The sequence below is a fragment of the Apus apus genome, chromosome Z (genome assembly GCF_020740795.1).
Source record: "Apus apus isolate bApuApu2 chromosome Z, bApuApu2.pri.cur, whole genome shotgun sequence".
NCBI classification, from domain to species: Eukaryota; Metazoa; Chordata; class Aves; order Apodiformes; family Apodidae; genus Apus; species Apus apus.
The window spans coordinates 11,442,352-11,469,906 of record NC_067312.1 but is presented as its reverse complement, the minus strand read 5'-3'; the positions used below and the strand labels follow the sequence as shown (position 1 = coordinate 11,469,906).

Below are 27,555 nucleotides of genomic sequence, written 5' to 3'. Positions count from 1 at the left end.
GGGTGTGGGCAGTTTGTTGTCCCCTCACCCCCACGGCTCATCTGCCTCGACCCCTCCACATCTGGCTGCCGCGCCGCCTCGCCCCGCCCCACCGCATCTGCCGGCACATCTGGGCGGGCGCGGCCCCTCCCCGCGGGCACATCTGGCGGCGGCGGGGGGCGGCCCCGCGGCGGGGCGGGAGGAGCGGCCGGTCGGCGCAGCCCCGGAGCCGGCCGGGGCGGGCAGAGCCGGCGCGGCGCGGAGGGGAGAGGCGGCCCGATGGGGCGGCCGGCCGGCAGCCTGGCCCCGCTCCGGCTGCTGCTGCTGCTGGCGCTGGGGCACGCCTGGACCTACCGGGAGGAGCCACAGGACGGCGACAGGTGGGTGTCTCCCCCCGGCGCGGACCTCCCTGCTCCTGTTTCTGAGCCTTCCCCCTCACCCACCACCTTCTTTTCTCTCTCTCTCTTTTATTTTTTCTTTTTTAATAATCCCGACTCCTCGCCTTGCAGGGAGGTTTGTTCCGAGAACAAAATCGCCACCACCCGGTACCCCTGCCTGAAGCCCACGGGCGAGCTGACCACCTGCTTCAGGTGAGTGCCTGAAAGGGGAGGAAGGGGAGCTGGGGGGCACAGGCGTGGCGGCAGATCTGGGCTCGCTGTCCGGGGGCAACCCTGGGGCGGGGGCTGCGGGGGACACACGCATGACGGTGGTAGTGGCACTTGTTTGCCTTCCCCCTGGCACCGCACTAACCTACTCTAGCAGTTCTACTGCTCCGTGCTCTGGGGGACGGGCAACTCGGTAACATCCCTCTGGTGTGGGGCATTTCCCTTGGCCAGTCCCGATCTTGCCCCAGCGAAAGGTTTTTGTAACTCTGTTGCGGCCTCAAAGGCGTTGCTGGAGAGGGCGTGTGTGATTTTGGTTGCCATATCCTTGGCTCTCAGTCGTTGAGACAGTCAAAGGCTTCCTCTGCTCTGGATGTCTAGGACTACATTGGAGCTATAGCTGCATCAGTTACAGGATAATCAGTGAGATCAGCTGGATTCGTGCCACCCAAAATACGTTTACATTTAGGTAGATGAATCATATGCTCACAATGAGTAACTTCTCCAGCAACCAGCTCTGGGGGGGTCTTCACCAGAGGCCTCTCAAATTCAGTAAGATTAATCCAATCATGAGTTTTCATTTTTCAGCTGTGTGTTTGAGAAACATCTGTTTTTGAATAATTTTAAAGCTGTTTGAAGGATGACAAATGTCCAGAACACATACAGCAGATGTACTTTTGGAGAAATACACCCAAAGTACCAGAAAATACATATCCATATACTGATGTCCTCTGACTAGTCCCATCCCCACAGATGAGATGTTCCATCTACAAAAGCTGCTTCTTATGAGAGGTTACTTTGTGGAGATGACTGTGATCTGCCTGTGTGGGTATTGTGTGCACGTGCCAGGGAGCCACTCATGTACACCAAAAAGATGATAAGGCACATTGATGCTTGTGAAAAGTGTTACAGAGATTGACCATTTCTTCCTAGAGCATTTTCTGATTGGTGTGAATACCAGAGAGCTCCAGATGCACAGTGCAGCATGTTGTGCCTCACACAGGCACGGGTTCATGCTCTCTGGCACCCACAGCCACCTGGAGAGGTGTCACACTGCTGCCCAATTCTCAGCAACATTATCATCCTTGCAGCCCCTGAGAGGGACTGTGTGGGGATTATAGACCACCCTTATCTGCTTCCCTCATCTTCTCTCTCCTCTTCTTGTGAAGGTGAGGCGGAGTCCACTCACAAGGAGCTCTGTAGCATGTAGCAGCACGCAGCACTTTTTGGAGAGACTCAGCGTGTAGGTTTTGCAGGGAAGGAGAGTACTCGGCTGAACCTCCAGCCTTTTTCTGGTTTGGGAGCAGAGCTATGAGATGATCAAAGTTGTGCTGAATGGGGAGTTTTAGTGCTGGAGAAAGCCAGAGTGGGAGCTGCATAAAGCAGCACACACATGACTGTCCTGCTAGTTACTGCACGTCCCCAAATCCATCTAAGCGAAGTGAGTCTGCTTTGTAATAGATGAGGACTTCACAGGCTCCACTGGATGCTGCGAGCCACCGTGCAAAGAGAGCAGGACTCTGTCTGGCTGCCAAGTCCTACTGGTACTTTCTTTCTTCCTTGCTGAGGTACTTCTGACCTTTGGGGTCTGGTTGTGCCGAGCCCTCCCTCCTTCCCCAGCTCTCCCCCTGCACAATCCCAGGCAGTATTCACCGTCTGTAACCAGCAGACTGCGAATGAATGCTTCCAAATCGCTGCATTGCACCCCAGGTTGCTGCAGTTTATGTTTTCACACGTTTTATCCATCTATGGGTGCTAGGTCTGCTTTACTTTAGGGGAAAAAAAAAAATAAAAAAAATTCCATGTGCTTGTGTGTTTTCCATCCTCTGCCCTGTGAGCTGTCTTTTGTGATGTTGGTGCGCAGAGGAGCAGGGCAGCATCTCCGAAACGGAGGCGTGCGGCTCGGCAGTGCAGCTCTGCCCGGGAGGACGTACCAGTGCTTGGTGTGCTGCTGGTCCTGCCCCTCGGAGGTGTGTCACGCCCTGACACGGGCCGGCAGCATCACCCACCCCTGGCTGTGAACCTTCGGGGACCGGCAGCATCCCCATTGCTCCCGGTAGCAAGGTGTGCTTCCAGCCCGCACACGCGATTAACCGCAGCAGAATGTGTTTTAATTTAAGATTCATTATTAATTTGAAGTTGAGGCTGTTAACAAGATGACAGGAACTTGCAAGTGTTGACTAAGCCTGTGATGCTTCGAGGTGGGTTTTGTTTGCAGGACATTCAGGTGCTTCAGGATTCAGTTTTCACCTCTGGAATTACAGCAAATGTGCTGGACAGAAACTCAGCTGTGGCATTAGGAAACTCCACATTGCTGAGAAACTTGATTTTAGTGTTGTAATGTTTATTCTTACAAAACTTAATTTTTTATCTTCCTAGGCAGTTTTTCACAGTATTTCATAATGACAATAGTTAGGGATAATACAGTAATTTATATACCTTGTTAGAGGTAGTCTAAAAGGATAGCTAACATCAGTTGCTTTTTATTATTAGCATACACACCTAATTTATTTTCTAGGTCAAAATATCTTTTGTATTATTTTAGATGTTCTCTGTATTTATTTTCACATGAGTACAGAGGAACAGATGCAAAAAGAAGCGGGAGCTTGTATAGTATCTTTTCCTTGCAAATCTCATTGACACAAACTTTGTCTCATGTCATAACCCATCAGACATAAGGCAACATGCACCACTACTGTTTGTCTGCTGTGCAATTAGTTAAATAAAAAAAGAAATACATTTGAAGTCTGATGTCAAAATTCCCGAGCAAAATTAGTTTTCCAAAGTGTCAGTTCTTGATTGAAAGCAACTTAATCCTTTTATTCCTCCTGCTGGAATTTTTAATGAAAATCAGCATGTTTGCAGAACACTTCCATAAAAATAGCATCTTTTCATCACAGAAAGTATTTCTTGAATTTTTGTTGGTTTTTGGGTTTTTTTACCAGATTTACTCATGAATAAAAATGAGCCAAATAGAGGGCCAAGCCAAAAGCAGGGCCAAGCACTGGGAATATATTGGCATTTTTCCCTGTGGTCATAGCAACCTTGTACATAATTAGATGTATTTTTCCTTTTTGAATGTGTGCAGTCTGGCCCTTGGCTTAGTTTGATTTGTATTATTTTAGATGTTCTCTGTATTTATTTTCACAAGAGTACAGAGGAACAGATGCAAAAAGAAGTGGGAGCTTGTATAGTATCTTTTTCGTGCAAACCTCATTGAAACTCTTGTGTGTAACTGCACAAAGTACCCAGTACTAATGGCCCCATCATGTAGGTACAGAGAATAATTTCTTCAGATTTGTTGACATTGTAGTCCAGCAAGACTTTGAATTCCTACTGTATGCAAAATTCATCAAATTTGATCAAATTTGGACAGCATGAGAATATGAGGACCCAATTACTCATCACTGTCTTCTCCAGCTATTTGGGTGTGATGTTGACCTTTTTCACTCACAGACAGGTTTCTAAACCAATTGTTGGCATGTTAAATTAGATTGTTGTTGCTGAAGTTTTCTGCAGTGCTTCTGTCTGTTATCACTTGCATGTGACAACTCATTTTGTACATCTGAGCAGCAGTTCTTTTAAATCAGTCCTTCATTCATTTTCCTGTTAAACAGTGCTACTTTACATTGTTTCTCTGATGCAGAAGGAAAAGCAGCATCTGGAACAGGCAAACCCCTTGCTTTATCCTGATCTTGTAGCGGTGTTCCCAAATAGGGGATGGTAGTGGTTACATGACTTTCGTGTTCAAGAGGCTCAGCATCTAATCTCTTATAATTTATTAATTGGAGTTGCTGCCTTTTCAAAAACCAGCAAAACATAATCACCTAATTAACTGTTGCATATTGGGAGAGCTAAATGCTATATTCAGTTAGAATTCAGAGAGTGTAGTGAAAAGTACTCAGAAAGAACAATAGACAGACTTAACTTAAACATTTGCTACCACGAAGATGTTTGTCCATCACCAGTTGTAGGAAGATTCAAGCATGAAACAGATGGGAAAAGGAGAGTATTTGTATCTCCAGACTGTGCAAATCTGTCTAGTAGACACTTAAATAGTGTTGTAAATTGACCTGAAATAAATACTTTTGCTCCTTTTCAGAATTTTGTAATAAAAATAAAGGGCTAAAATAAGGAAACCAGTATGCATGAATCAGGTAGATCAAAATTTGAACCTGATCTCCACAACGTGGAAGAACATTTTAGCCATTGACTTCACAGGCAAAGGGAAGGGCTTTTTTTTTCTTTTTTCCTTTTCTTTTATTCAGCTGAAACTATTAGTATAATTTCCTCTCAACTTGTACAAATATGAACTAAATTGGTGGATTAAACTGATTTTTTAAAACAAATTTACTACTGTCCGGGTGAGAGAAGTGATTCATCTTTCTGCAACATCACAGGGAGCTCTCTCCTCTACGCTTTTTTTCCTAAAAATGAAGAGTACACTTTCCTATTATACCCTAATTCTCTGTGTGTAGTGATCGACGCAGCTCCTGCTGCTTCCTTTGTAGGACCAGTGGGGAGTAGAAGAAGGTTTAGAAAAAGAGTGCTTGGCAGAATAGTCCTAAGTAACGATGGTAAAGTCTTTGTAAATGTGAGGCAAATCTTTACATGTTGTATCTGCAAACCAGCCCCATGTTCTGAGGCTTAAATCTTGGCTTAGAACTTAACCAGTAACTTTTTTGGTAGTATTTTGCAAGCAGAAGTTTTTTTAAACTGGATGAACACATTTCAGTGTAAATTGTCAGCTTCTTAATCTGATAATTAACTGCAGCAAATATTTTAGAGAGGCCCTCCCTACACTTCAGGTTTTAAATTTTGCTGTGCAAGATTGCTCTACACTTGGTTACAAAAGACAGTTCAAATGTATTGCAGAAGAGGAGGCATGTATACTTACACCCTGCTTAATTCCAATGCTAACCAGAGATATCATGCCTCAAAAAACATTCTTTTTATTTTCTTGCACACTGATATGATGGTGGAGCCTACTATTTTTATAGACTCTATCATTTTGCACATTCTTGAAAGATAAAAGTAAGTGCAAGTAAGTTGGATTGTAGCAGTTTCACAAAGAGCAGCACTTTCACTAATATGCCCTTGGGGACCATGTGCAATTCCTGGTTCCCAGATATACGATGAGCATGTTGCAAAGCTTTCCAACAGGAACAAAATTGCTGTGTAGAATTTTGAAGCTTTCAGCTGGAATAAGCAAGGATGATGTTTCGTCATCTTATCTTCTGACTTTTCAGAGACTTCATTTTTATTGTGTTTCCTCTCTGAAGTTTTGCTGACTGTTTCAGCTTTAATAGAATTGAAAGAGACCCAATTGATATAATACAACAGTAAAACCAAGAAATTTGTCTGATGAGAGCAAAGTACTGCTTAATCTCCTGTTATCTTGCAGGGAAATGCACTCCCTGGTGGAATTTTTTCAGAAAATTTAAGAGAGGATAAGATCTCAAATTTTGTTTTGGTTTCAGAAAACTAAATACACACAACAGCTGTAATTCAATGTCTGCCAAAATAGTTTCTTTACATTTCAATAAACTAACAACTCTTCTTTTGCATGTAGTTCAGTGGTGAAATGCCACGAGCTGCTAATTCTGTGCATCACTCGTGGTAGTATCAACATTGGAAACTAATTCATGTAGACTATGAGCACTATGGCAAATAACTACAGCAATGCTTCCTGGTGATTGAACTGAAAATGAGGAGTGTCAGAGCTTACTAATTTATTCATCCTATGAAGAAGCCTGCATTATGCATGTAGCATTGGGCCCTCTGGAGTCCATATCAAACCATGTCTATACCTATATATGTATATATAGAGATATCGTCCTGGAAATTGCAATCAATTGCAATTGGTTGCACTCCTCAAGGGTCGGTACTGGGACCGATGTTGTTTAACATCCTTGTCAGTGACGTGGACAGTGGAACTGAGTGCACCCTCAGCAAGTCTGCTCATGACAAGAAGTTGTGTGGTGTGGTTGACACACTGGAGAGAAAGAAGCTCATTCAGAGGGACCTTGACAGGCTTGAGAGGTGAGCCCATGCCAACATCATGAGGTTCACTAAGGCAAAGTCCATCACCTGGTTTGGGGTAATCCCAAGCACAATTACAGGCTGAGTGAAGAATGGATTGACAACAGCCCAGGGGAAAAGGACTTGGGGGTGTTGTTTGATGAGAAGCTGAACATGAGATGGCAACGTGTGCCTGCAGCCCAGAAAGTCACTGTGTCCTGGGCTGCATCAAAAGAAGTGTGGCCAGCAGGTTGAGGGAGGGGATTCTCCCCCTCTACTCCACTCTTGTGAGACCCCCCCTGCAGTGCTGTGTCCAGTTCTGGATTCCCCAACAGAGTAAGGACATGGGCCATGAAGATGATCAGAGGGCTGGAGCAGCTCTGCTGTGGAGACAGGGTGAGAGAGTTGGGGTTGTTCAGCCTGGAGAAGAGAAGACTCTGGGAGACCTTAAAGTGGCCCTCCAATATCTGAAGAAAAGCTGGGGAGGAACTTTTTACAAGGGCATGGTGAGACAGGACAAGGGGAAATGGTTTCAAACTGGAAGAGGGTAGATTTAGAGATTGGGAATAAATTCTTTGGTGTGAGGGTGGTGAGACACAGGAACTTGTTGCACTGGGAGGCTGTGGATGCCCCTTCCCTGGAATTGTTCAAGAGCAGGTTGGATGGGGCTTGGAGCAGCCTGGTGTAGTGGGAGGAGTCCCTGGGGACTTGGAACTAGATGGTCTTTAAGGTGCCTTCCAACCTAAGCCATTCTGTGATTCTATGTTTCTATGTATCACAGGCAGACATTCATACATACGACTAAGTAAAATTTCACTTTGGTGTATATGCTACATTGATGCTAAGATGTTTTTATAGATTTTATTTTTTTTCTCTATATTGCTTTGAAAGTAGCACTTTCAAGTGTCATGGTTCTGACTGCAGTTAGTTCTTAGTTTGATCAGATTTCCTTTGCTGTGATTGCCAAGGGAACAGACTACTCTCAGTTTCCATGATATGTTTTGGGAAACTGCTAGTTAAAAGTAATACCAAGGCCACAGACATGTCTTTAGGTTTCCAAACAATATTTGAGTGTCCATGACTTTCTGGGCCACTTTGCTGTCTCAAGTCCTAAGAATACTGGTCTTAATTCTTATCAAATACAGGTGAGGTTAGGGACACTTGAGATCTCAGCAGATGCAGATGTTACTGGTTGGAGCAAAGCCCTCCTGCAGCAAACTGTAGTGCTGCTGTGCATTTACTGTTCAGTGTCTCCTCTGCACAGCCAGGTCACTCTGAAATGAGCCAAGATAATTAATGCTCTTTCCTAATATTGTGTAATTAGTGTGAGTGGTGCACTGAGGTAGGACAAGCTACAATTAAAGGATGAGGTCTGGCAAATGGTTGTTCACGTGGTCCAGAAGTTTTTTATGTTCACATCAAAGCTGTTCAGAGAATTTTAAAGCTGGCAAGTCAGGAGTTTTGTGGTAAGTGCCCTCCTTGGTGGTTTGATCGATAATGAAATCCAGGTGCATTTCATTATGGTTCTCATCCACAGAATATAGGGTTAAATATGAACTGACTTTCCTGGGTATGCCATCTAGCATAGAAACTCCAGATAAATAAAATAGTAGCCCCAGGGCCTCCCATGGCTGATACAAAATATGTAATAAAGTTAGGCCACCAAAGGGAATATGACTTTTGTAATTATCCTAAGTATTGTATACGCTCCCTAAGGTTAGGCTGTTTTGTCCTTAAAAAAAGTGATTGCAGTCTCTCTTCCTAACAGCAGGACGCTATTAATACTTGTATTACTGCTCCCATTGTCATAGAGACCCCTTGAGCTGGGTTGTTCTGTACTGATTGCAATCAAAACAGGCAAAGCAGAAAAGGCAGGAATAGAAGGCTAACAATACAGAGCAGTAAGGAAGAGAAAGGGAAAAATCAGGGGCATGAAGCAGGCAGGGGAAAAAAAAAAAAAAGATAAAGACATAAAAAGAGAACAATTCCATCTTGCTGGTGGTTTGTGTAAGAGACACATGTGTGATAGAAAGGTGGTAATCACTCCCCAAAAAAGTATAATTTAAATGGCTTTTAAAAGGCTGCTACTTAAGTAGAACCCAGGAAAGCAAAATGTCTTTCAAAACCAAACAAAAACATGCATGCACCTCAGGGAGTTCTTGCTTGTTCTCCCAAATAAACTTCAAGCTAAGTTACAATACCTGATGTCTCTTCACTTGGCAGCCTCTCCCCTGCTTTCCTTCCTCTGTTTGGAAAATCTCTCTCCTGTCTGTAAAGTGTGGGTCTGTGTGGGGCAGGAGTAACAACTTACAGGCAGTTATTTAAATTGTCTGTTCAGTCTTTGCTCAGTTCAGATTGCATTCTTTCCTTGTCATAGCACGGAATTATTGGGAAGTAGCTGGAAATTAAATTAAGAGGTCAGGCTTGCTAGACATCCTGGATAGGATGGTATTGCCCATATTCTGCTATGATAGCCATTTCCCAGTAGGAAGAACATGTGAGGAGCAGATTCTCTGAGGCTTCTTCTGTGCTTGCCTATTTTTCTGTCAGTGCATGTTTGGGAGAGCAGTTGCTGGGTGTGTGCAGCAAGGACACCTAGAGCAGGTATGTGCAAGATACCTGGTGTCTTGCCACTGATTTAACTGATGTGCAGAGAAACTTTCCTGGGAGAAAAGACATTTCAGACTTGCTCTTGTGCACTGCCGGTCATTTGGGGCATGTGTCACTTTGGGTTTTTGTTGAGAATGTAGTGTGCTGAATTCTCACAACCTTGAGTTTTATCTTTTGTTTTTGTCTCCACCACAGTGCCCCCCAGTACTGAGATGACTTTTCTCTCAATGTGTGACACATTGAGTGTTGAGTGCTCAGTATTAGTATTGCTTCAGATGGAGCTGTTGGGGATGGCAGTGGGCTTGGTTTGTGCTAAATAAGTGACAGGAAGAAGATCTGGTTTGAAGACCTTCACTTGTGTGTCTTCTGTCTCCTACAGTGTTATAGATAATGCCAGTGTTACAGACAGAGTCAGAGTGGTTGGGGTTAGAAAGGACTAGAGTTCATCTAGTCCAACCCCCCTGCTAGAACAGGATCCCCTAGAACAGATCACACAGGAAGACATCCAGGCAGGTTTTGAAGGCCTGTGGGGATGGAGATTCCACAACCTCCCTGGGCAGCTTGTTCCAGTGCTCTGTAACCCTCATAGCAAATAAGTATTTTTTTCATATTCTGGTTAAATCTCCTGTGTAACAGTTTGTGACCATTACCCCTAATGTTCCTCTCATGCTTACTAAGACCAAGGCTTGTGTCTGCTGTCAAAATAAGCAGAACTGACATTTGATTTACAGTAAAAATCTTTCTCCAAATTCTGTTCACAATTTTTTTCTGTCTGTTGTCCATTTTCTGTTTGCTCAGTTTCAGCTTTCAAACTAATGGTGACTTCTTTTGTAAACTAACAGTAGCAAATGTCACTTGACTGCTCTACTTTGCCTTTTCTTCTGTGTTGTTCCAATTGTAACCAGAAACAATGGAGAGCATAATCCATACAGTGCTGACTCTGTTCTTGGGCTAGGAAAAGAAAGCAGTTTGTTTGCATCTCCTTGAGGGTAGCTGAAGAGAAAAACAACTTCAGTTGCAGACAGTAATCTCAGAGCTTAGTTGTGTTTGGAAAATCCTTCTCGGTTAAAGAGTGTTTTCCATCATGCTGTGTTGATTTTGTTGTTGATCCTGGTTCAAAAAAGGAAGGACAAAACTGTAAGGCATTTAGCATACATGCAGCTATTAAAAATGTGTACCTCTGTGTCCATCTTTAACCTGAAGTTCTAGCCACATCTATTTTAATTGATAATCACAAGTGATCACGAGATTGTGGAGTTCAGGATCCTGTGTGGGAGGAACAGAATACCCAGCAGGATCACAACCCTGGACTTCCACAGGGCCAACTTTGAACTCTTCAAACAATTGTTGAGGGAAGTCTCGTGGGAAAGGGTACTAGGTGGTAAAGGGGCTCAAGATAGTTGGTCAACATTCAAGGACCACTTCTTGCAAGCTCAGGATCAGAGCATCCCAATGGGTAGGAAATCAAGTAAGGGAGCCAGGAGACCCACGTGGTTAAACAAGGAACTGCTGGGCAAACTCAAGTGGAAGAAGAGAACCTATGGATCATGGAAGGAGGGGCTGGCCACTTGGGAGGAATATGGGACTGTTGTCAGAGGATGCAGGGAGGCAATTAGGAAAGCTAAGGCCTCCTTGGAACTCAACCTTGCTAGTGAGGTCAAAGACAATAGAAAGGGCTTCTTCAAATACACTGTAGATAGAACTAACACTAGAGGCAATACAGGCCCACTGCTGAATGAGGTGGGTGCCCTGGTGACAGAGGATAGAAAGAAGGCAGAGGTGCTGAATGACTTCTTTGCCTCTGTCTTAACTGCTGCAGACTCTCCTCAGGGGCCCCAGATCCCTAAAGCCCCAGAAAAAGTCAGGATGAAGGAGGAGTTTGCTTTGGTAGATGAGGACTGGGTTAGGGATCAGTTAAGCAATCTGGACATTCATACATTGATGGTCTGGATGGAATGAACCTGTGGATGCTGAGGGAGCTGGCAGAGGTCATTGCTAGGCCATTCTCCATCATCATTGGTAAGTCATGGGCAACAGGAGAGGTGCCTGAGGACTGGAGGATAGCAAATGTCACTCCAGTCTACAGGAAGGGCAAGAAGGAGGTTGGACTAGATGATCTTTTGAAGTTCCTTCCAACCCTTAAGATTCTGTAATCTGTGCTGGATTTGAAATAAGGTGAAATACACCGTGATTATGTTCACTGTACTAATATTAGCAGCCATACAGTAGTAAATGCACATCAAACAGAATTTTTCTCCTGCCTTTTAAAATGGGCTGGAGCTAAAACAGTGCATACACCATTTTTTAAGTGGGAAATAGGAAAAATGAAAGCTATAATCTGAGTTTTTAAATTGATTGTCCTTGGAGAATGAATAAGCTTATTGTAAGTCAAAGGCAAGCTAGACTAGGGAGGGAGTGTGGAGAAATATAGGACCATATTCATCTGGGCTAGCAAGTGTGTGACAAACAATAGCCTTTCTATGGAGAAATCAGTGGTGCATGGCTCTCTGATGTAAAACAGCAGTGTTCAAGTTGCCTGCATAGTCTCATTACCCTCCCTCGAGAGGGAAGGTTGACCACCTAATTCTCTGTAACAAGATGTGTAAGTCCAAGAAGTCACATAGTGCAGCCTGCAAAACAGATAAAGAAATACATGTAGTATGGTTGTAATATTTTTGAGCAATGGGTAAATGTTGACGATTTATAAATTTCTGAAAATGCACACACAAAAAAGTATCCTCAGAATTCTTTCTATAAGAGAGAGCAAATAACTTTATTGGATGTGTTACTTCCTTATAAAAAGCTTCTTTCCCAGAGCTCCCATGTCTCAGTGGAATGTTAATATCTCCATGATCACATTCAGCACATTTAATATAGGTTGTAAATCTGGCATCTTTTCTATTCAACGAGATGTTATTATCATACTCAACTTTCATTACAGAGTTTATTATCATAGCTGCACAAAAAAAGTGGTGTCGTTTCCTAAACATTGCTCTCTGGAATTCTGACAAAACCCTTACTTAAAAGATTACTGCCTTCGAGAGTTGAAATGAGTTATAATTCAAACAGAAATAGCCAAAGGGAAAATTATTTAATCTTTATAATAGCATCTGTGGGAAGAGAAAAAAACGGGTGGAAATGAGGTTGAGGATCTTTGGTAGAACTTAGTGGTTGAGAAGGAGAGAGTGTGAGAGAAACTGGAGGGACCCAGGGGTCACTAGAGCTACTGTTTGGTAAAGGCTTGATCCTTCTGGGAAAGTGTTTTGTTTTTATAAATTGCAGCTTCCTAAGGCAGGAGCAAGGAGCAGTGGCAGACAGTCATGCTGGCAGTCTGGGCTGATCTCTGCCCACTGCCTGGAAATCAGTAGCATGGTTGGGCTGTTGGGCTGCACAGTGGCCCAGACAGTCTATGGGCAAGTCTTGTCTCAGACTGTGACCCTTGTGGTTCCTCGGATGTTGGTGTCTCGATAGATTACACAATATGCTGCTTGTATGGAAAACATTATATTTGCTTAGGCAGATGTAGAAAGGTTGCTTTCATGTGTACTTGGATTTAAAAAGATCATTAGGGTTTTTTTGTTTGTTTTGTTTTTCCTGAAGACAGTGTATGTCCACTGGACTTCCTGCTCCCTGGAGGCTACAAATGCATATCCAGAGAACACTTACTGAAACTGCTTTAAATTTCAAAATTGAGAAATGAGGAGCCTATGGAAAATAGGTTGTTCCTTTTTTTTTCTTTTTTTTAAAAAAAAATTTCAAGGGAAAATTCTAATGTCAAGCTTTTCAGATTTTATAAGGAAGAAACACAAAATGGAACATTATTAAAATGGAAAATGTGGGGTACATTTCTATTCTGTCTTGTCCTACTTGCCTTCTAGCTTGTCTAATGGCAAAACAGAAGATACAAAAAACGTTACTTCCGAGCATGTTTCTCTGCCCACTCTGTTTCCCATGTTTCTTTCTTCCATACAAAAATCAGTAAGTTAGGGATGAGGGAGGGAATGAGGGGACAAGACTACAATTCCCAGTTTTCTGACCTTTCTTTTAAGAGTCTGCTTTAGGAGTCTAGTCTTTGCTCTCTGTATATGGTCAATGGGGAGCAAGGGAAAGAGTTATCCTTAAGGCCAAGGTAACATGTCCAATTTCCTCTTAGTTTTAAAACATCTTAGAAAGAAATTAAAATGTCATTGTGATAAAATCTCAGTGCAGATATTTACTCACATAAGTTTTTATGAAGACAGACCTGCATTCTTGGCATCTCCTCTGGGTTCAAAATAGATTCAGAGGGCATTCGAAGCTTCTTGTAGCTGATCTTACATTACATCCTTCTCCTACAGAAATTTCTCTGTGTGGCACAGGAGCTCGAGAAAACTACTTGGCATGCATGAATATGTTTACAGGACTGTTTCCTTCTCCATTGTTCTTAGAAATTCACCTGTGTTAAAGGATGGCTCTTCTGGTCCCCTGCATGAGCACTAATGATGCAATATGAAAAGATTTGCAGAGGGTTGCATTTCCACAGCTTTGCTGGCTTCCCTGGACCTATACCAAAGTGCATCATCTTGGGAATTCTTCATAATTCTTCTTATCATTCCATGAAAAAAAAAAAAAAAAAAAAAAGAAGGCAAAAAGAGATTCCACAGGTCAGATGCATCTTCCCAATGAAGTGAGTTCCCTGCCTGACTTACCAAGATGAGTTTATTGGCCAGGGTCTTGCCTGCGCTGTTTTTGTCCCCGCGCTGACCCGTATTTGAGTTGTGGTTTTACTGAGCCTGCTTGGAAGGGTCCTTGATGGTGCCCCTCCAGATTTACATCGGTGGGAGCACAGAGATGCTGGCAGGCAATGTTGTTTAACCTAGTGCTGGACTTGCCAGGAGTTGAGTTATAGTTCTAGGTCCTGGGCTAAATTTCTGTGCTCCTCAAGGACTTAGTATCGTGCCAAACACAGCCTTCAAGTTATTCACTAAGTTTTACTATGAAACATCAGTATTAGCTACTTTTCCAGCTATAAAATGGAGGCAATAGCCAAATTTATGCCTTATAGAAAAAAAATAACTTGATAGCTTATGCTGAAGATATAGTGTTCCTTCTGTAGCAAAGAAGGCCGCCATAAATTGAACCTTCAAATAACTTGTTGGACTGTGTTTACTTATGGTGATTTGCTGTCATTCCAGTTCAGCAAAATGCTACCGTTTGAGATAAGAAGATTTTAAGGATATTTTTTCATATCCACTGAGAGACAAATTAGATTTTTGTGATGTTTTCTTATGTTGCAAAAATATCCAGAGTATTTCCACAGTGGGAGTAAGCTAATGGTACATCACTGGAACATCTCCAGTGAAAATAGCTGTGGCAGAGTGAAAAGAGCAGAGGAAAACAAGAAGTCAGGAGCAAGAATGGCTAACATGTACACATATATTTATTTACACGTTCTCATTTGTAATATGGACTGCAGGATATTTTTAAGTATCAGAAAAAAGAGACTTCAAACATTTTCATTGACCTTGCAGCCATTACAGCTTTAAGTTAGTCCAGTGAAAAGAAAATTGTTCCAAGAAATTTTCCTTATGGACTTGACAAAGATTTAATGCCGGACAAATATATCTTCAGGATAGAAATAGAGAGGAAACTTTCTGTGTTCACATTGCCCTTAATTGTATCTTAGGACTGAAGACCCTGGCTGTATTTTATATTGTCCAATTTGGTGCTTTGCTCCATAGAGCTTCTCTTTTGGAAAAAAGAAGTAAACAAATATAGCAATCCTTTTATTAAATGCCATCTTGACTGAGCTTCTTGGAAAAATAATGGCCCAGAGGATGAAAAATTGCAGCAAGTGTTTATTACTGAAATCCAGTCTCAGTTGCAAGCAGATTAACTGTTGCAAAATATTCAATGTTCTGCCCTCTACAATGGGATGCATGTGGACAAAAGCTGCAAAGCAGCACCAAAGAGCTGGAAAAGCCTTTGTCATGTCTTGCTCTGCAGGCACATGTTTGGTATTTGTGGGAAATGCTTGAGAACATGAGTTTCAGAACCGGTCCTTCCATCCCTGAGTTGTCACGTTAACTAAATGGGGAAGACCTGGACCATGAATCCTTGCATCATCCCTAGCTGCCTGGTGATAATAGCAGAGAGAAGCAGAGTCTTCCAGAACTTGGGCTTGAAGTCAGCCGTCAAATGGGTGTTCTGCAGCTGAATATCAGTAACTGGATGAAGAGCTACTTTACTCATTTTTATTTTTATTTTTCCTTTTTATCTCCCCCCACAAGGAAACCTGTAGTTCTGAAGCCCATTACATAGCATGAAAGAAGTCTGTTTATGAGGATGGCTTCTTTGCAGGAGCAGGTTCTTGATAAATGCAGAACTAGAGGCTAGCTTCTGTTAGAAATAGTTTTTGTTTTAAAAATAGCCAAACTTCAGGCTTTAAATAATTTCAAGTTTTTTCTTGTTACTGGAGACAAAATTAAGTTGTTTGTCTTTCAGGGTACTTTTCCATCTTTTACCCCATTTCCAGGGAGACATTCCCCATTCAGAAGTCTCCCTGAAAGCTTTCATGATATCTTTATGAAGTGTAACTGTTAGTCTCTTGGAGAGAATAATTTTAATTTTTTGGCACCCCTTGCTGAAACATGAGTTTCACAAGTAAATGCAAGATTATTTTTGTATTATTTGGTAGCGGCTGTAAAAATAACATGACATGTAGGCCATGGCAGCTTTTTTGCCTGCTTCACTCAGACTAAATGCATTATTTTTAAAAGACACTGAGAGGCACAGACACCTACTGCTTTTTGTTTGCATTGTTTATAGTGAGCTGTTATTACTTCTGTTTACAAAATACATGTTTTTATTTCCTTCTTAAAAAGTAAATTTTCCCTAATACACTTTTCTATTAAATGATTCAAGGTAGTTTACAGTCTACAGTTGGGTGGTCAGACATTCCCTTCATAAAGTCAATGTTTAGATGGAGGATTAGCCATAGAGCTCTTAATTTTTGTTTTTAGAGCATATAGCAAAAAATCATAACAAAAGGAAATTATTTATAAATTGAGCATCACAACTGTTGAAGTTAGAAGGGTTCTGGCAATGTCTTACTTCTCTGCAATGACAGAGCATGAATTCTTTTGGAAGAGATTTAGATTGAGATATGACAGCATATACATATAAAAATCGGTACCTAAAATACCGTCTCATCCAAGACAGCAAGAATATGTCATATTTGTTTCCTAGTGCCTGTGAAGAAAAAAACTAGCCAGAGTAAAAACCTGATTTGCAGCACCAGTGCAAATTGGATGTAGATCTGTTGGCTTTGGTTGAGCTTTCCTAGATTTATGCTGCTGTATGTGCTGGTGAAAATGAGATTAGGCTCTGGAATTTAGTTTTTATGAAATGTCTCCCACTTCCTTTCAAGATGAAGTAATTTGATTGTATTTTACATGGAATGATCTAATCCAGCAGTTACTGCATGTAAGCAATTAAGTTATGCTTTTTCAGCACTATTCTGTCTCACCATAATTTTTTAAAGTTATTTGTCACTGTGGATAACACAGGATTAAAACAAAACCAAAACCAAAAAAACCCAACCAAACCCCAAAACAACAAACTACCCCTCCCAAAAAACCCCAACAAAACCCAAAAAACCCAGCTTGTTGCTTTGTTCCTTGCATAATTTGTTTGAATATCCAGCAATTATGGGCAATATGTGCAATTTTTTATATGTTGGAGAACTTCAATACGCTGGTGTGCCTTCTGAAGAAGCTATAAGCTTTCTATTTATAGCCCTGTCTTATCAAGACCAGCCTAAGTTTATTCTCAGCCCTGTGATGCTCTACGGGATGGATTGTCAAACCTTTTGGATGCTTCACTACACCCATTATGGTAGAAGTCAGATGCCTACATATCATCTGAGAAGCTGTGCTCAAGAAGAGGACATATGGAATGTAAGATTAGTAAGGATCAGTTAATTCATGTATGTGGTAAAACTTAATAACTTACTGAAAGGAAAAAAAAAAACCAACAAATTACAGATCTCATTTTAGAATATAGTCAAGTCTGTGTTTGAAATCTTTGACAAACTGAATAGGATGATGCTGTGTATTCCCTCACCCTCAGATCACTCTCCCATTTCTCTGAATTATTCTGTGTTTATCAACATCCCTGAACTGCAAAGAGCAGAAAAGATGTTTAATTTTAGGGTTATGTGCACTGCTTCCAAATGCCAAGGCAGAACATGCCCTCTCTTTTTCCGTTGTTCATTACCAAAGAGTCTCAGCAGTGGTCTCAATTACAGGGCTCTGTTTTTCCTTTCTAGATGTGTGGCTTGTAACTCTTACGCAGTTCTGCACAGGCAGCCGAAAAATCACTGAAATTTTTCATTTTTATTTGCTTGCTAGCATTTTGATTTTCTTATATAGTGCTTCAAGGAAGCAGAGAGGTGGAAAACACTTCAGCCTTACCATGAGCCTGGGGAGAATGTGCAAGTCTGTCAGAGCAGGAATTGGTTATGCCCAGAAGGAGAATCCCCTGCCAGCACCAGGGCATGTCAGGATTGCAGTGTCCTCCCCACTGTCCCTTGTACCATGCTGTGTGACAGGATACTCAACTTGGGGTGAGTCTGAGATGAAATTAATGTCATGAATCTGATCACAAAAGTAAAGATCCACGGATTTTGAACAGAAAATTAATACTGGATCATTCCTATGTTGGGGCTTGTGGAGTTGGAATGGCAGACACGCAGGGTGAGTACCCCTGAAGATTGCAGTTGGCCAAAGCACTGTGGTGAAGAGAAAAAAGCACTTTAACTTGAATAAATATGGTAAAAACTATCTTTGAAAAGTCTTTTTGCTAGAACCAGAGAGAAGCTGGGCCATGCTTTTCACTGAGGCATCCAGAACTGTAAGAAGGAGCTCTGAAATGTTCCTTGTTCAGTTGTCTGGGAAGAGCCAAGGGGTGTGCATCTCAGAGGGAAAAAAATGCATTTTCTGTCTGCTTTAGAAGTGTCACTCTGGTCAGACTTTCTCCAGTGTTTTCCTGGAGGAATATATGCAATCACTGGAATGTTTGTGCTTTTCTAACACTCTTGCTTGGTGGATCATCACCTCTGGTACTTAGATGTTTGGGAATGAGAGAAAATAAATAGTGGTCAAAACTTGGCAAAAATTGATCCCCAATAGGGATTACCTAAACTGTCTGCAGTTCCATGTATCATTTAAAGAGGCAGCTTGTTGTAGGTAAAATAAATTTGTCTGGCTTGGTGGGAGTATTGGGGCAATTGTCTCTATCAGGAGCTGGTGCTCCAAGTGAGAGGCTTGTCAGCTGGCAAAGGCACAGGAGGAAAGGTCTGGTTATGGGACAACCAGGACTGGAAATTATAAAGGCAAGTGTGGTGCCACAGTGAATGTAGCAAAGTATTTTCAGCAGTAGTGAGAAAATCTTAATATTGCAGTGTAAAACCTTGGCAAGACCTCTGCTGAAACAGCCTGTGCAGTTCTGATTGTGAACTTGCCAGAATGAGGAGTCACTCCGGTGATAAAGCTTTCAGAAACAAGGACAGCTTATGTGATGGGAGAGGAAAGTGTTTTAGAGATGGAAATAAGCAACATCCCTCTTGAAAAGGTACAGGCCCATCCTAGTTTAAAAGTTATATAGCTATTTGAGTGCTGATCAATACCAAGCTTTAAGACTTGTTAGGTGTAGTGTTACATTCGCGTGAAAATCAGCTTCTGGATTTGGAACTGTTTCGCACTGGGAAGTTTGGACATGGTGATGGAGGCCTTGCAGGCATCAATATGTAAGCACTTAACTTGGAGTTGTCTTTCCTCTGCTGCATAGCTCACATGCTTTCACTGAGTTACAAAACCATGTGCAAAGTAACTTTCTTCCTTAGTTATGTCCTGTAACCACTTGTCTAGTCGTCTAAACTAAGCTACTGAATTCCCAGCTCACGTGGCAAACACTAGTGCCATCCTCATGTCTAACAAACCAGCAGCCCCCAGGGTGTGGTTGTGCTTATTCCAACCTGGAATTGTTTGGGGTCAGCACAAGCAGGCTGTTAGGGACACCAGCACACACTTCCCTCTCACTTGCGCTAGTGCCTGTGTTATTACCAGACTTCTTCTGAAGGCTGGAAATCCTCAGTCTCAGCAATCATGGCCTAGAATCGGGTGCTCCTTCCTCTCTGGCATTTTGACTGGGCTTTTAGCTTTGTTATTGAAAGTAGTGAACGTGGGAAATCTTATCTCTTGTCTGAATGACTTCCATAGCTGTGCTCAACATCCTGTGATGGTGCTTTCTCTTTATGAAAGTTTCCCTTGTCATTGTTAACGTGGAATAAATATCCCTGGAAACAAACAAAACAAGGAAATATAGAAAATATTTGCTATAAAACAGAATTGTGTTTTAATTTAAGGTCTTCCCAAGGAGCTTTCTAATACATGCTTAGAGCAGAGCATGCTTTGTCTAGCCCTGAATGTTGACTTTTCCTTCTGAATCCTAACAGGATAATGTGGGGGTTTTTTTAAATGTCAGTCTTTCATGAACCTAACTTATGCTAAGTCTTCTGTACTGAATGATTTAAAAGCTGAAATGGAATTAGAACCTTAAAGTCCTGAATGCGCATGAATTCTTGAAAAAAAATTTTTTTAATTAGTTAAGGGTATTTTACTGCTGTCATTTTTTAAGATAGCAGGCAATGTCTGAGTATGCTTTCTTAGAATCTGATCCGCAGACCTGAACATCAGTTATACAGTATCTCCAGGGATAGTTTTGGGGAATAGCCCATGATATTGTTCAAAGAACAGAACTTTTGCTGTTTATGAAGTTGTTCAAAGTGGCAGTTTTGGGATTAGGTGTCTCAAGACACATGTATAAAGAGAACCTTGTGCCTGCTGCCTGCTAAAATCCAACACAGAGGCTGCAGGTTGGGATATTTGGGCTTTTCTTACTTTCATTAGCAGAGTGAAAAGGTGGGTTGTCTTTTTTAGGTGACTTTCACAGATGCTTGTTACCCAATAGTAGCAGGGCAAAGACTTGACCTGGAGGTTGAGTCTCCAGTGACCCTTAAAGTTGGAATAACTGAGAGGGCAGCAGTTGCACCAATAAAAGCTTTGAATGAGCTGAGGGCTGAGGACAGGGAGACTGTTGCTTATAAGAAGAACTGAACTGATGCCAGCAGAAAGCTGATACCAGAGCGACATGAGCGATCTTATCTCCCCAACAGACGTGACTGTGTTCCAGAGGCTGCAAGGTCACCCCCTGGGTTTGCTTAAGGGCACATGAAGACAAAATACATCCTTTCTATACTACTGTAAACAGGGATCTGAAACACGATAATTAACATTATTAGAATGAGCTCCTTGCTACCGTCTTACTTCTTTGTGGATTTCTCAGCCAAAAAGAACAGAAGAGTTTTTTAAAAAATAATTTCCACCATTTGGAACTACTCAGTGGCCAGAGGGAGAGAGTCCATGGTTATACTTTCTGCTGTGTGTAGGAATTGCTCAATCTATGTGATTTTTTTACCATGAGTAGGATCTTACTACAGGATGATGATTTACAGGATGAAGTCAAGGCAAACATCCCAGCCACCCACTTAACTTCCAGCCCAAAATTTAGAGCTGTTTTCTCCTGACCTTCTGTACTTCAAGGTCCTTACCACAAATACCTGAGGTTTGGTGGCAGATTCTGCCCTTTTTATTATTTTTTATGTCCTGAGGGCATGAATGGAGGACAGCTCAATGGTGAGTCATGGTGGCAGACCATCTCCAAAGGCATTCTGATCCCATAATGGAAAGAAGCCCAAGCTTGCCAAATATTTGAGAGTTACTGACACATTTAGTGCTGGATACGGTCACAAACAGCTCTTTAGAAATAGCCACCACACAAGCTGGTGACTAAGTGTGAGGAGGGCTCAGGGGTACTGGAAGATAATTTTAGAGTAATGCCGTTGCATGGGTACTTGGTTTAGGCACGTGCCACATGGTGACTGTTTTGTAACTGCATCTGTAAAACGAGCAGGACAGAAAAAATGCAAGTAAACAACAACACCGGCTTTTTCCAGATCCTGATGAAACTGTTAAGTGAAATGTAATGTTCTGTGTCAGTTTAACAACCTGGCCAGACAGTTAAATGAGCTAGATGAAACATTTTACAGAAAAATAAACTTTGCTTGTATGTTTGTTTTTCAAAAAAAGTAAGATGCTGGAGTGATGAAGTTACTTACTGTGGGTCAGTGTGTTCGCGACTGTCAATGCTGAACTAAACAGAATTCTAGCCTGAAAGTCCCTGAGCAGCTGACATTCAGTGCCACCAAGGAGCCAGGTCACCTATTCAGATTGGTCAGGGGGCTGGAGACACTTTCCATGGGTGTATCCTATCTCATCTTCCAATGTTACCTTTTCTTTTCTTTTCTTTTTACCTATTTTTGCACTCTGTTGCCCTGTGGAGACAGGAATACTAGTATGTATATTTTGTAGCACCTCCCAAAGGAAGCTAGAAATGAGCCAAGTATTTTTGCTGAAAATACTTGTTACAGGCTAAGAGCAATTGCTCTGTCTAGTTCAGGATTTGAAAATACAGTTTGAGTTCTAAAGCCAATAACTGTATCTCATGCTATCGTTTTGGCAGGGATCTCCACAGGGGGTACAATTTAGCAAAAATGGGTAGAGACCTCAAGAAACATTAACTTTCTTGGAAAAGTCTGAAATAACCAAATATTATGGGAGAGACTGGACAAAGACATATTAGCTCTAATCTCTTGGGAGAGATCAGAAGTAAGGTTTTCTCAGACAGTATATGATCTCTCGTGTCCATCAACTGAAGTGAAAATTCAAGCATAAAATCAGGGCTGGGAAGCACTTTATAGAATCTGACAATCCCTGACACCCATGATTTATACCTGGGTTACAGGGAAATGTGAAACAGTATTTTAAGCTGTGACAGCTGTAAGCTTGCTGTAATTTTTAAGAAAAGACAAAGTGAGGAAAGAGCCATAATTTTAGTGGGGTTTAGGATCTCTGTTCCACTTGATTTGAATGTGATCTCAGTGCATGCTGCAAAATTAATTCAGCACAGGAAACTGTGCTCTAAATAGAAACTAGGTACATATTCTTAAATCCCCAAGCAACGCAGGGTGGGGGAAAGTGATCACTCTTTGCTAACTGTTATAAAAATTGCTTTTTCTTCCAATATAGATTAGTTTTTACCATCTCACAACCTAGTAGAAGATTTTTTGACACTTACATGTCATTTGTTAATTTGTTGGTTTATTATTTCCCCAAACTAGCCTGGTGCTTTCAATTTCTGCTGCGCAGCACTGGTGAACTAAAAGAAGCACCACAGGGGCTCTAAGGACACAACTGGTGTTTCCTATTCAGGGGAAGCCAGAGAAGCTGTTAATCCTGTAAGAAGCACGCTGTGGACACGATAACTTGTAGTCTGAGGAAAGTCGTCCCAGGCTCCTCTAAAATACAACCTCTGGTCTAGGCCAGCAGAGCCACCCCCCCTCACATCATCCCTACATCTTTCTACATGTTTCCTATGGGAAGGTGCTGTGGGCTGGTGGCAAAAGTGCACAGCAGGGACTGGATGCATTTCCTCAAGGACACTGTTTTTTTCTCAAGCAAGAAGTCTGAACCGTATCTGTGCCTGAAGGGAGAGCCAGCTCCTGCTAATATCAGTGCCTCCTGTCACTGGGTGTTAAAACTCACTGGGTGAGGAAGATATGGGTAGGAGGTTATGTGAAGTGCCCACAAAGCCTTAAGAGTGATCTGTTTTGAGGAACAAAGTGGTGTTTACTGCGGGATTAAAAACCCAAATTGCTTGCGTTTTTGCTGACATTCTGCCAGTGGTGTTTTAGAACTCAGACCACACAAGGAAAATGGTGTTCCAGGATATACTGCCTACTTAAAGAGAGACTCTGAGACTATGACCTAATGTTTGTAATTGCAAGAGTTATTGAGAGTCAATTGAAAATGCAAAATTCCCGAGTGATTGCATTTATCACTTCTGTGATTTGCATGCTTGTGGAGCATAAACAGCTGAACAAACCCAAATGGTTGATGCAGTTCAAGAGAAAGAAAATTAAAAATACATCAAATATTGTTGAAAACGTAGGTAAGGCTTGATTTTAAAGTCTGCTTAGAGGGGAAGATCAAAGAGCTTTTTAATGGGCTTTTCATGATTGCTGATCCATGTAAATGTCTGGGCAAATAGTTTACTTGGAAACTGATAGGAATACTGATAACTTCACTGTACTATTCAGTGGGATTTTACACATTCAGATATGAAATCTTGTTTTATGGATTACATGAGAGAAGGTTTGATTCTAGCAAAATCATCCTAAAATGAGCTTTACTTTTAACATAAATACATTAAATTTGCTAAAATATATAGTTTAATCTCTATAATGTATATAGTCAAGTTTATATAATGCGTACATAGTCTTACATATTTGTATATTTTTAAAATAGATTTTGTTTTTATATATATAAATAGAATCTCTTCATCATTCCCTAAAGGACCATTTTGTAGCATTGTATTTGTGAGAGTGTAGCAAAGTTACGTTTTTTTAAGGTGAGATTATTGTTTGAGGTCTGCAACATCTTCTAATTCAGATTTCATTCTTCGTAGTTGAAATTGTCTTGCATGACAGAAGGCCAGATATTTCATGCTGGTCTGTTAAACCTGGAAGACCTGTTTCGTTGTAGATGAAACACAATGATTTCTGCATTATAGCTGTATCTTATTTTTACATCTTTGTTGGCTCAGTAAAGAACATGAAATGATTTTATTTTTTTTTAAGCTTCCTTTCAGAAAGATTTATTATTTTTAGGTTTTGGCTAAGTTTGAACTTAAGGATTTTTCCCAGCTTACTCCGTTTCAGTACGCCTGCATCCTGGGGAAAGAATCTGGCAAAAGAGAGGAGAAACCAGAAGTACAGTTACAACCGAAAATTTCAGATACATTTCATTGACTTTCTAATGAATTTCACTTTGTGCTGGTTTACTGCCTCTTAATTATACGTAATTGTTAAGGCAGGTCAATGTTGATACAAAAAAAGAAAAAAAAAGGGTTTGCTGTGGTTTTTTCTCCTTTTTTGTTTTAGTAACAAGGGAAATAGGAACATGTTCTGTTTTTAAAAGGCTGATCTGAAAAAGGATACTTCAAAAGATGGCTTTAGGTGCTAAGTACCACCAAAGTTATTTTCCATACTGCTATAACACGGGAGTGCTTCACCAGCAGTGCTGGTACTTCTATATCTTCCTTCATCTGTGAATGTAAATTCTGCTGATCCAAAAACTGCAGAGATGTCTACAAGGACTTTTCTGGAAACCCAAGCTGGAAGGTGCTTGTCCAGGGGGCAGCTTCAAGACTGATTTATGCAGCTTTCTGTTTGCGTGCAGATGGAGTTTGCTGAGTGGTTGGGAACACTGTTTTTATTGGGCTTGTTCTGTTTTTCCTTTTGGCTGACTTTGCCCGTCTTCGTTCACTCAGCCCCAGGAGTGTGCTGTGGTTGGGACCTTGCACTTAATTCACATCAGCAGTTTCAGTAAACACTTAGTAAATAACAGATTGTGCACTTTTAAAGAAGATACGTTTTGGGATGCGTTTTTTTAAACAGCTTTAACACCTGTGTTACTGGCAGGTTTGAGCAGCGCTGTATGTTATATGACCATAATCCAAGAGCAGTCATGCATCAGTTTTGAAGAGACAAATACTGGCACATCCAGGGACCTTTTCCATCTGCTGCCTTCTGCTGAGCACCAGATCTGCCTGATGGCATCACTTGCATATTACATGACTTTCTCGTAAGATCTGGAGTGATGAAGAGCCAAATGTCTCAGCGACACACGGCGTGTCTAATTTCTGCAGTCGTGGTGGTTTGCAGCATGGGGGACTGCCTTAAAGCCACCCTCTCCTCCTATCAGTCAGGTGTCTCAGCTGGGCTCTACATAGGTGGTGGTTTTCTCTGTAAAACCCACGACTCACATTTTCTCTGCTTAGCTTATGATTTATTCCCCAAAACGGCCCTAAGACACATATCTTGTAAATGGCCCGTACCCTCCTGGGAGCGGCTTGCCTCATCTGCTGTGCCTTTTGAAATCCTAATGACCATTTAATCGAGTAAGTGTGAGATAAGCTGTGAGCTAGAGCTGGTTTCATGACTGTGCTTGCACTTAACAGTGTCATGGTCTTCCTAAAGTGTTAAACCATACCACTCATTGATGGCATTAAGCTGTTTTCCACACCCACGGTCCAGCTGGGCATCTGTGGCTCAGTGTCAACTGCCCCCAGCTGGGGAAGCCACAAATATCCGTGTACACTGTCTTCTGTTACATGCTTAATGAGATTTCTGCATCTCCTGGGAAACCAGCATGGCCCACAAATGGGTGATAACCATGTTACATTTCTGCTGCCACCACGTCCCCATACTCCTGAGATCCTCTCCAAGGAAAATCCATAGTTATTTGTAATGGACTGTTTAAGAAATGAAGTTAGAACAAATGCCAGTATTGCAACTTCACATTTTTAAAATGTATCTTATACAATAGAGGGAAAGAATATATACAATTATTTTTCTGTTTCCATATGAGCCTCCAGGTAATGCTGAGAGGCTGGTTTGTAATTTCTGTGCTTACTGCAGATGCCCAGCAGGAGATAATTACCTTTCAAGAGGCCCTGGCTTCTTTTTTTTTATCTTAAAATAACTGGCCAGCAAGAAATAGATTGTTCCAAAGTTTTGTGCTTGGGAAATTATTTTCCAAACTACAAACATACATCAAGAGCAAATGAGATACTTCATGGACATGTAGGCAATAGCTTAAAATTTGGCTAGAGGAAAATTCTGCTCCAAACAACAAAACTACAGGAATGTGTTTTTCAGCATCACAATTTATTGAACTAAAATTTCTGAGAGTTGACTGCTCTCCTGTTCTCATAGAACACAAACAGAGAACATGTTTTTCCATTTTCACACCCTCTCAGTCTGGAGCCTACACAGCCATCAGAGAGAGAGGACGTTGGTCATGTAGCTATCTATGATGGGGAATGAAAAAGTTCTGTAAAAAGTTTTTAATAACTTAGATGTGCACTGTGAAAAATGCTGGGGTATCAAATGAGGTATAAGTAGAGCCAGGTCACAGAAATTCTGAGTGACTTTTATTCTTATGGTTACAAGAAGGTGTGAATAGGTCCTTCTGTAGTCACCAGACTGCAGTCTGTGTTTTACCACTCTTAACAGAGCTCTTTCTACATAATTGCTTGTAATGCTAATATAATATACACTAATGAGCTGTGTATTTTATATGTCTTTTCAGTACTGCTGCAAAAACGTAAGTTACTAAAAAAAAAGACAAAATAAAAAACAACAAAGAAAACAACAACAAAAAAACCCTAAATGGTAGAAAAGTAAATGTGATTAAACATCAAAATTACAAACTCATTAAAGAATGAGTTTGCCTCTTAAACATCTTTCACCTTTAATAAGAAAGCATATGCTACTTCACTCTAAAACTGTGATTTGAAGTTACGTAATTTCTAAGAATTTTAAAGTGAAGAAATGTTTAATTTCCTGTTTCCATAGGACACCATGCCCAGAAATGGCAGAGAAAGTCTGTTTCTCCACTTGCACTGTGTGCATCCACAGGACATCCCCAGCCAGCCAAGCACTGTCCCTGGCTGTAAATAAAATGCGGCTGGGAGCTTTGGGTTTGTACAGGTCAAATACACTCTGTGTGCTTCAAGTGTTAATAATGCAGCCCCATTTTCTCCAGATTAGATACATGCTTTGCTATACCTGAGATTTTCTACGGAATTGTATCTACCTCTTTTTTAGGGTGGCTTTCAGTATTTTTGCAGACTGCATGGTATTCTGAATATAGGAGATTAAAGAGTGTGTGATTAGGTTCTTTATTTCTGGGCAAAACACCTGTTTTTGGTTGTGTGGTGATAAATTACTGCCCGACAGACATGTGTGACAGGAAATAAGTTCATGTCCCAGGCAAGCCAGGACATCTTCTCCTTGGGCATAGCCAAGAGTGATATTTTCCTGGTAATGCCAAATTAATACAAAGTTGTTGACTGGAAGATTTTTGTGTAAGCATGAATTTTGCAGCTTTAAATATAGCCAGAAAAAATTAAGTAATCATAATGAAATTAAAGTAAATGAGTACACCGACTGAAATCCAAGAGGACTCCCTGCACTGAAAATGTTAGCCAACACTGGGTAAAAAAACTATTTTGTGAGGTCTTCAGCCACACTGGAAGCTGCTTTCAGCTGCTCTATTGTTACCCAAAGGGCTTGCTAATACCACACAATTAATTGAGCCTACAAATAGATCCATAATCC

At 41.4% G+C, this 27,555-nt stretch overlaps 1 protein-coding gene across 1 annotated transcript in view; it reads left to right on the top strand.

Annotated features, from left to right (window-relative positions):
- The first annotated feature begins 258 nt into the window (after positions 1 to 258).
- Positions 259 to 27,555, top strand: part of CCBE1 (collagen and calcium binding EGF domains 1) — a 110,058-nt gene continuing 82,761 nt past the window's right edge. Inside the window, exons 1-2 of the mRNA XM_051643389.1 lie at positions 259 to 359; positions 489 to 569. Of these exons, the coding sequence (XP_051499349.1) occupies positions 259 to 359; positions 489 to 569 (182 nt within the window). The remainder of the gene's footprint in view (positions 360 to 488; positions 570 to 27,555) is intronic.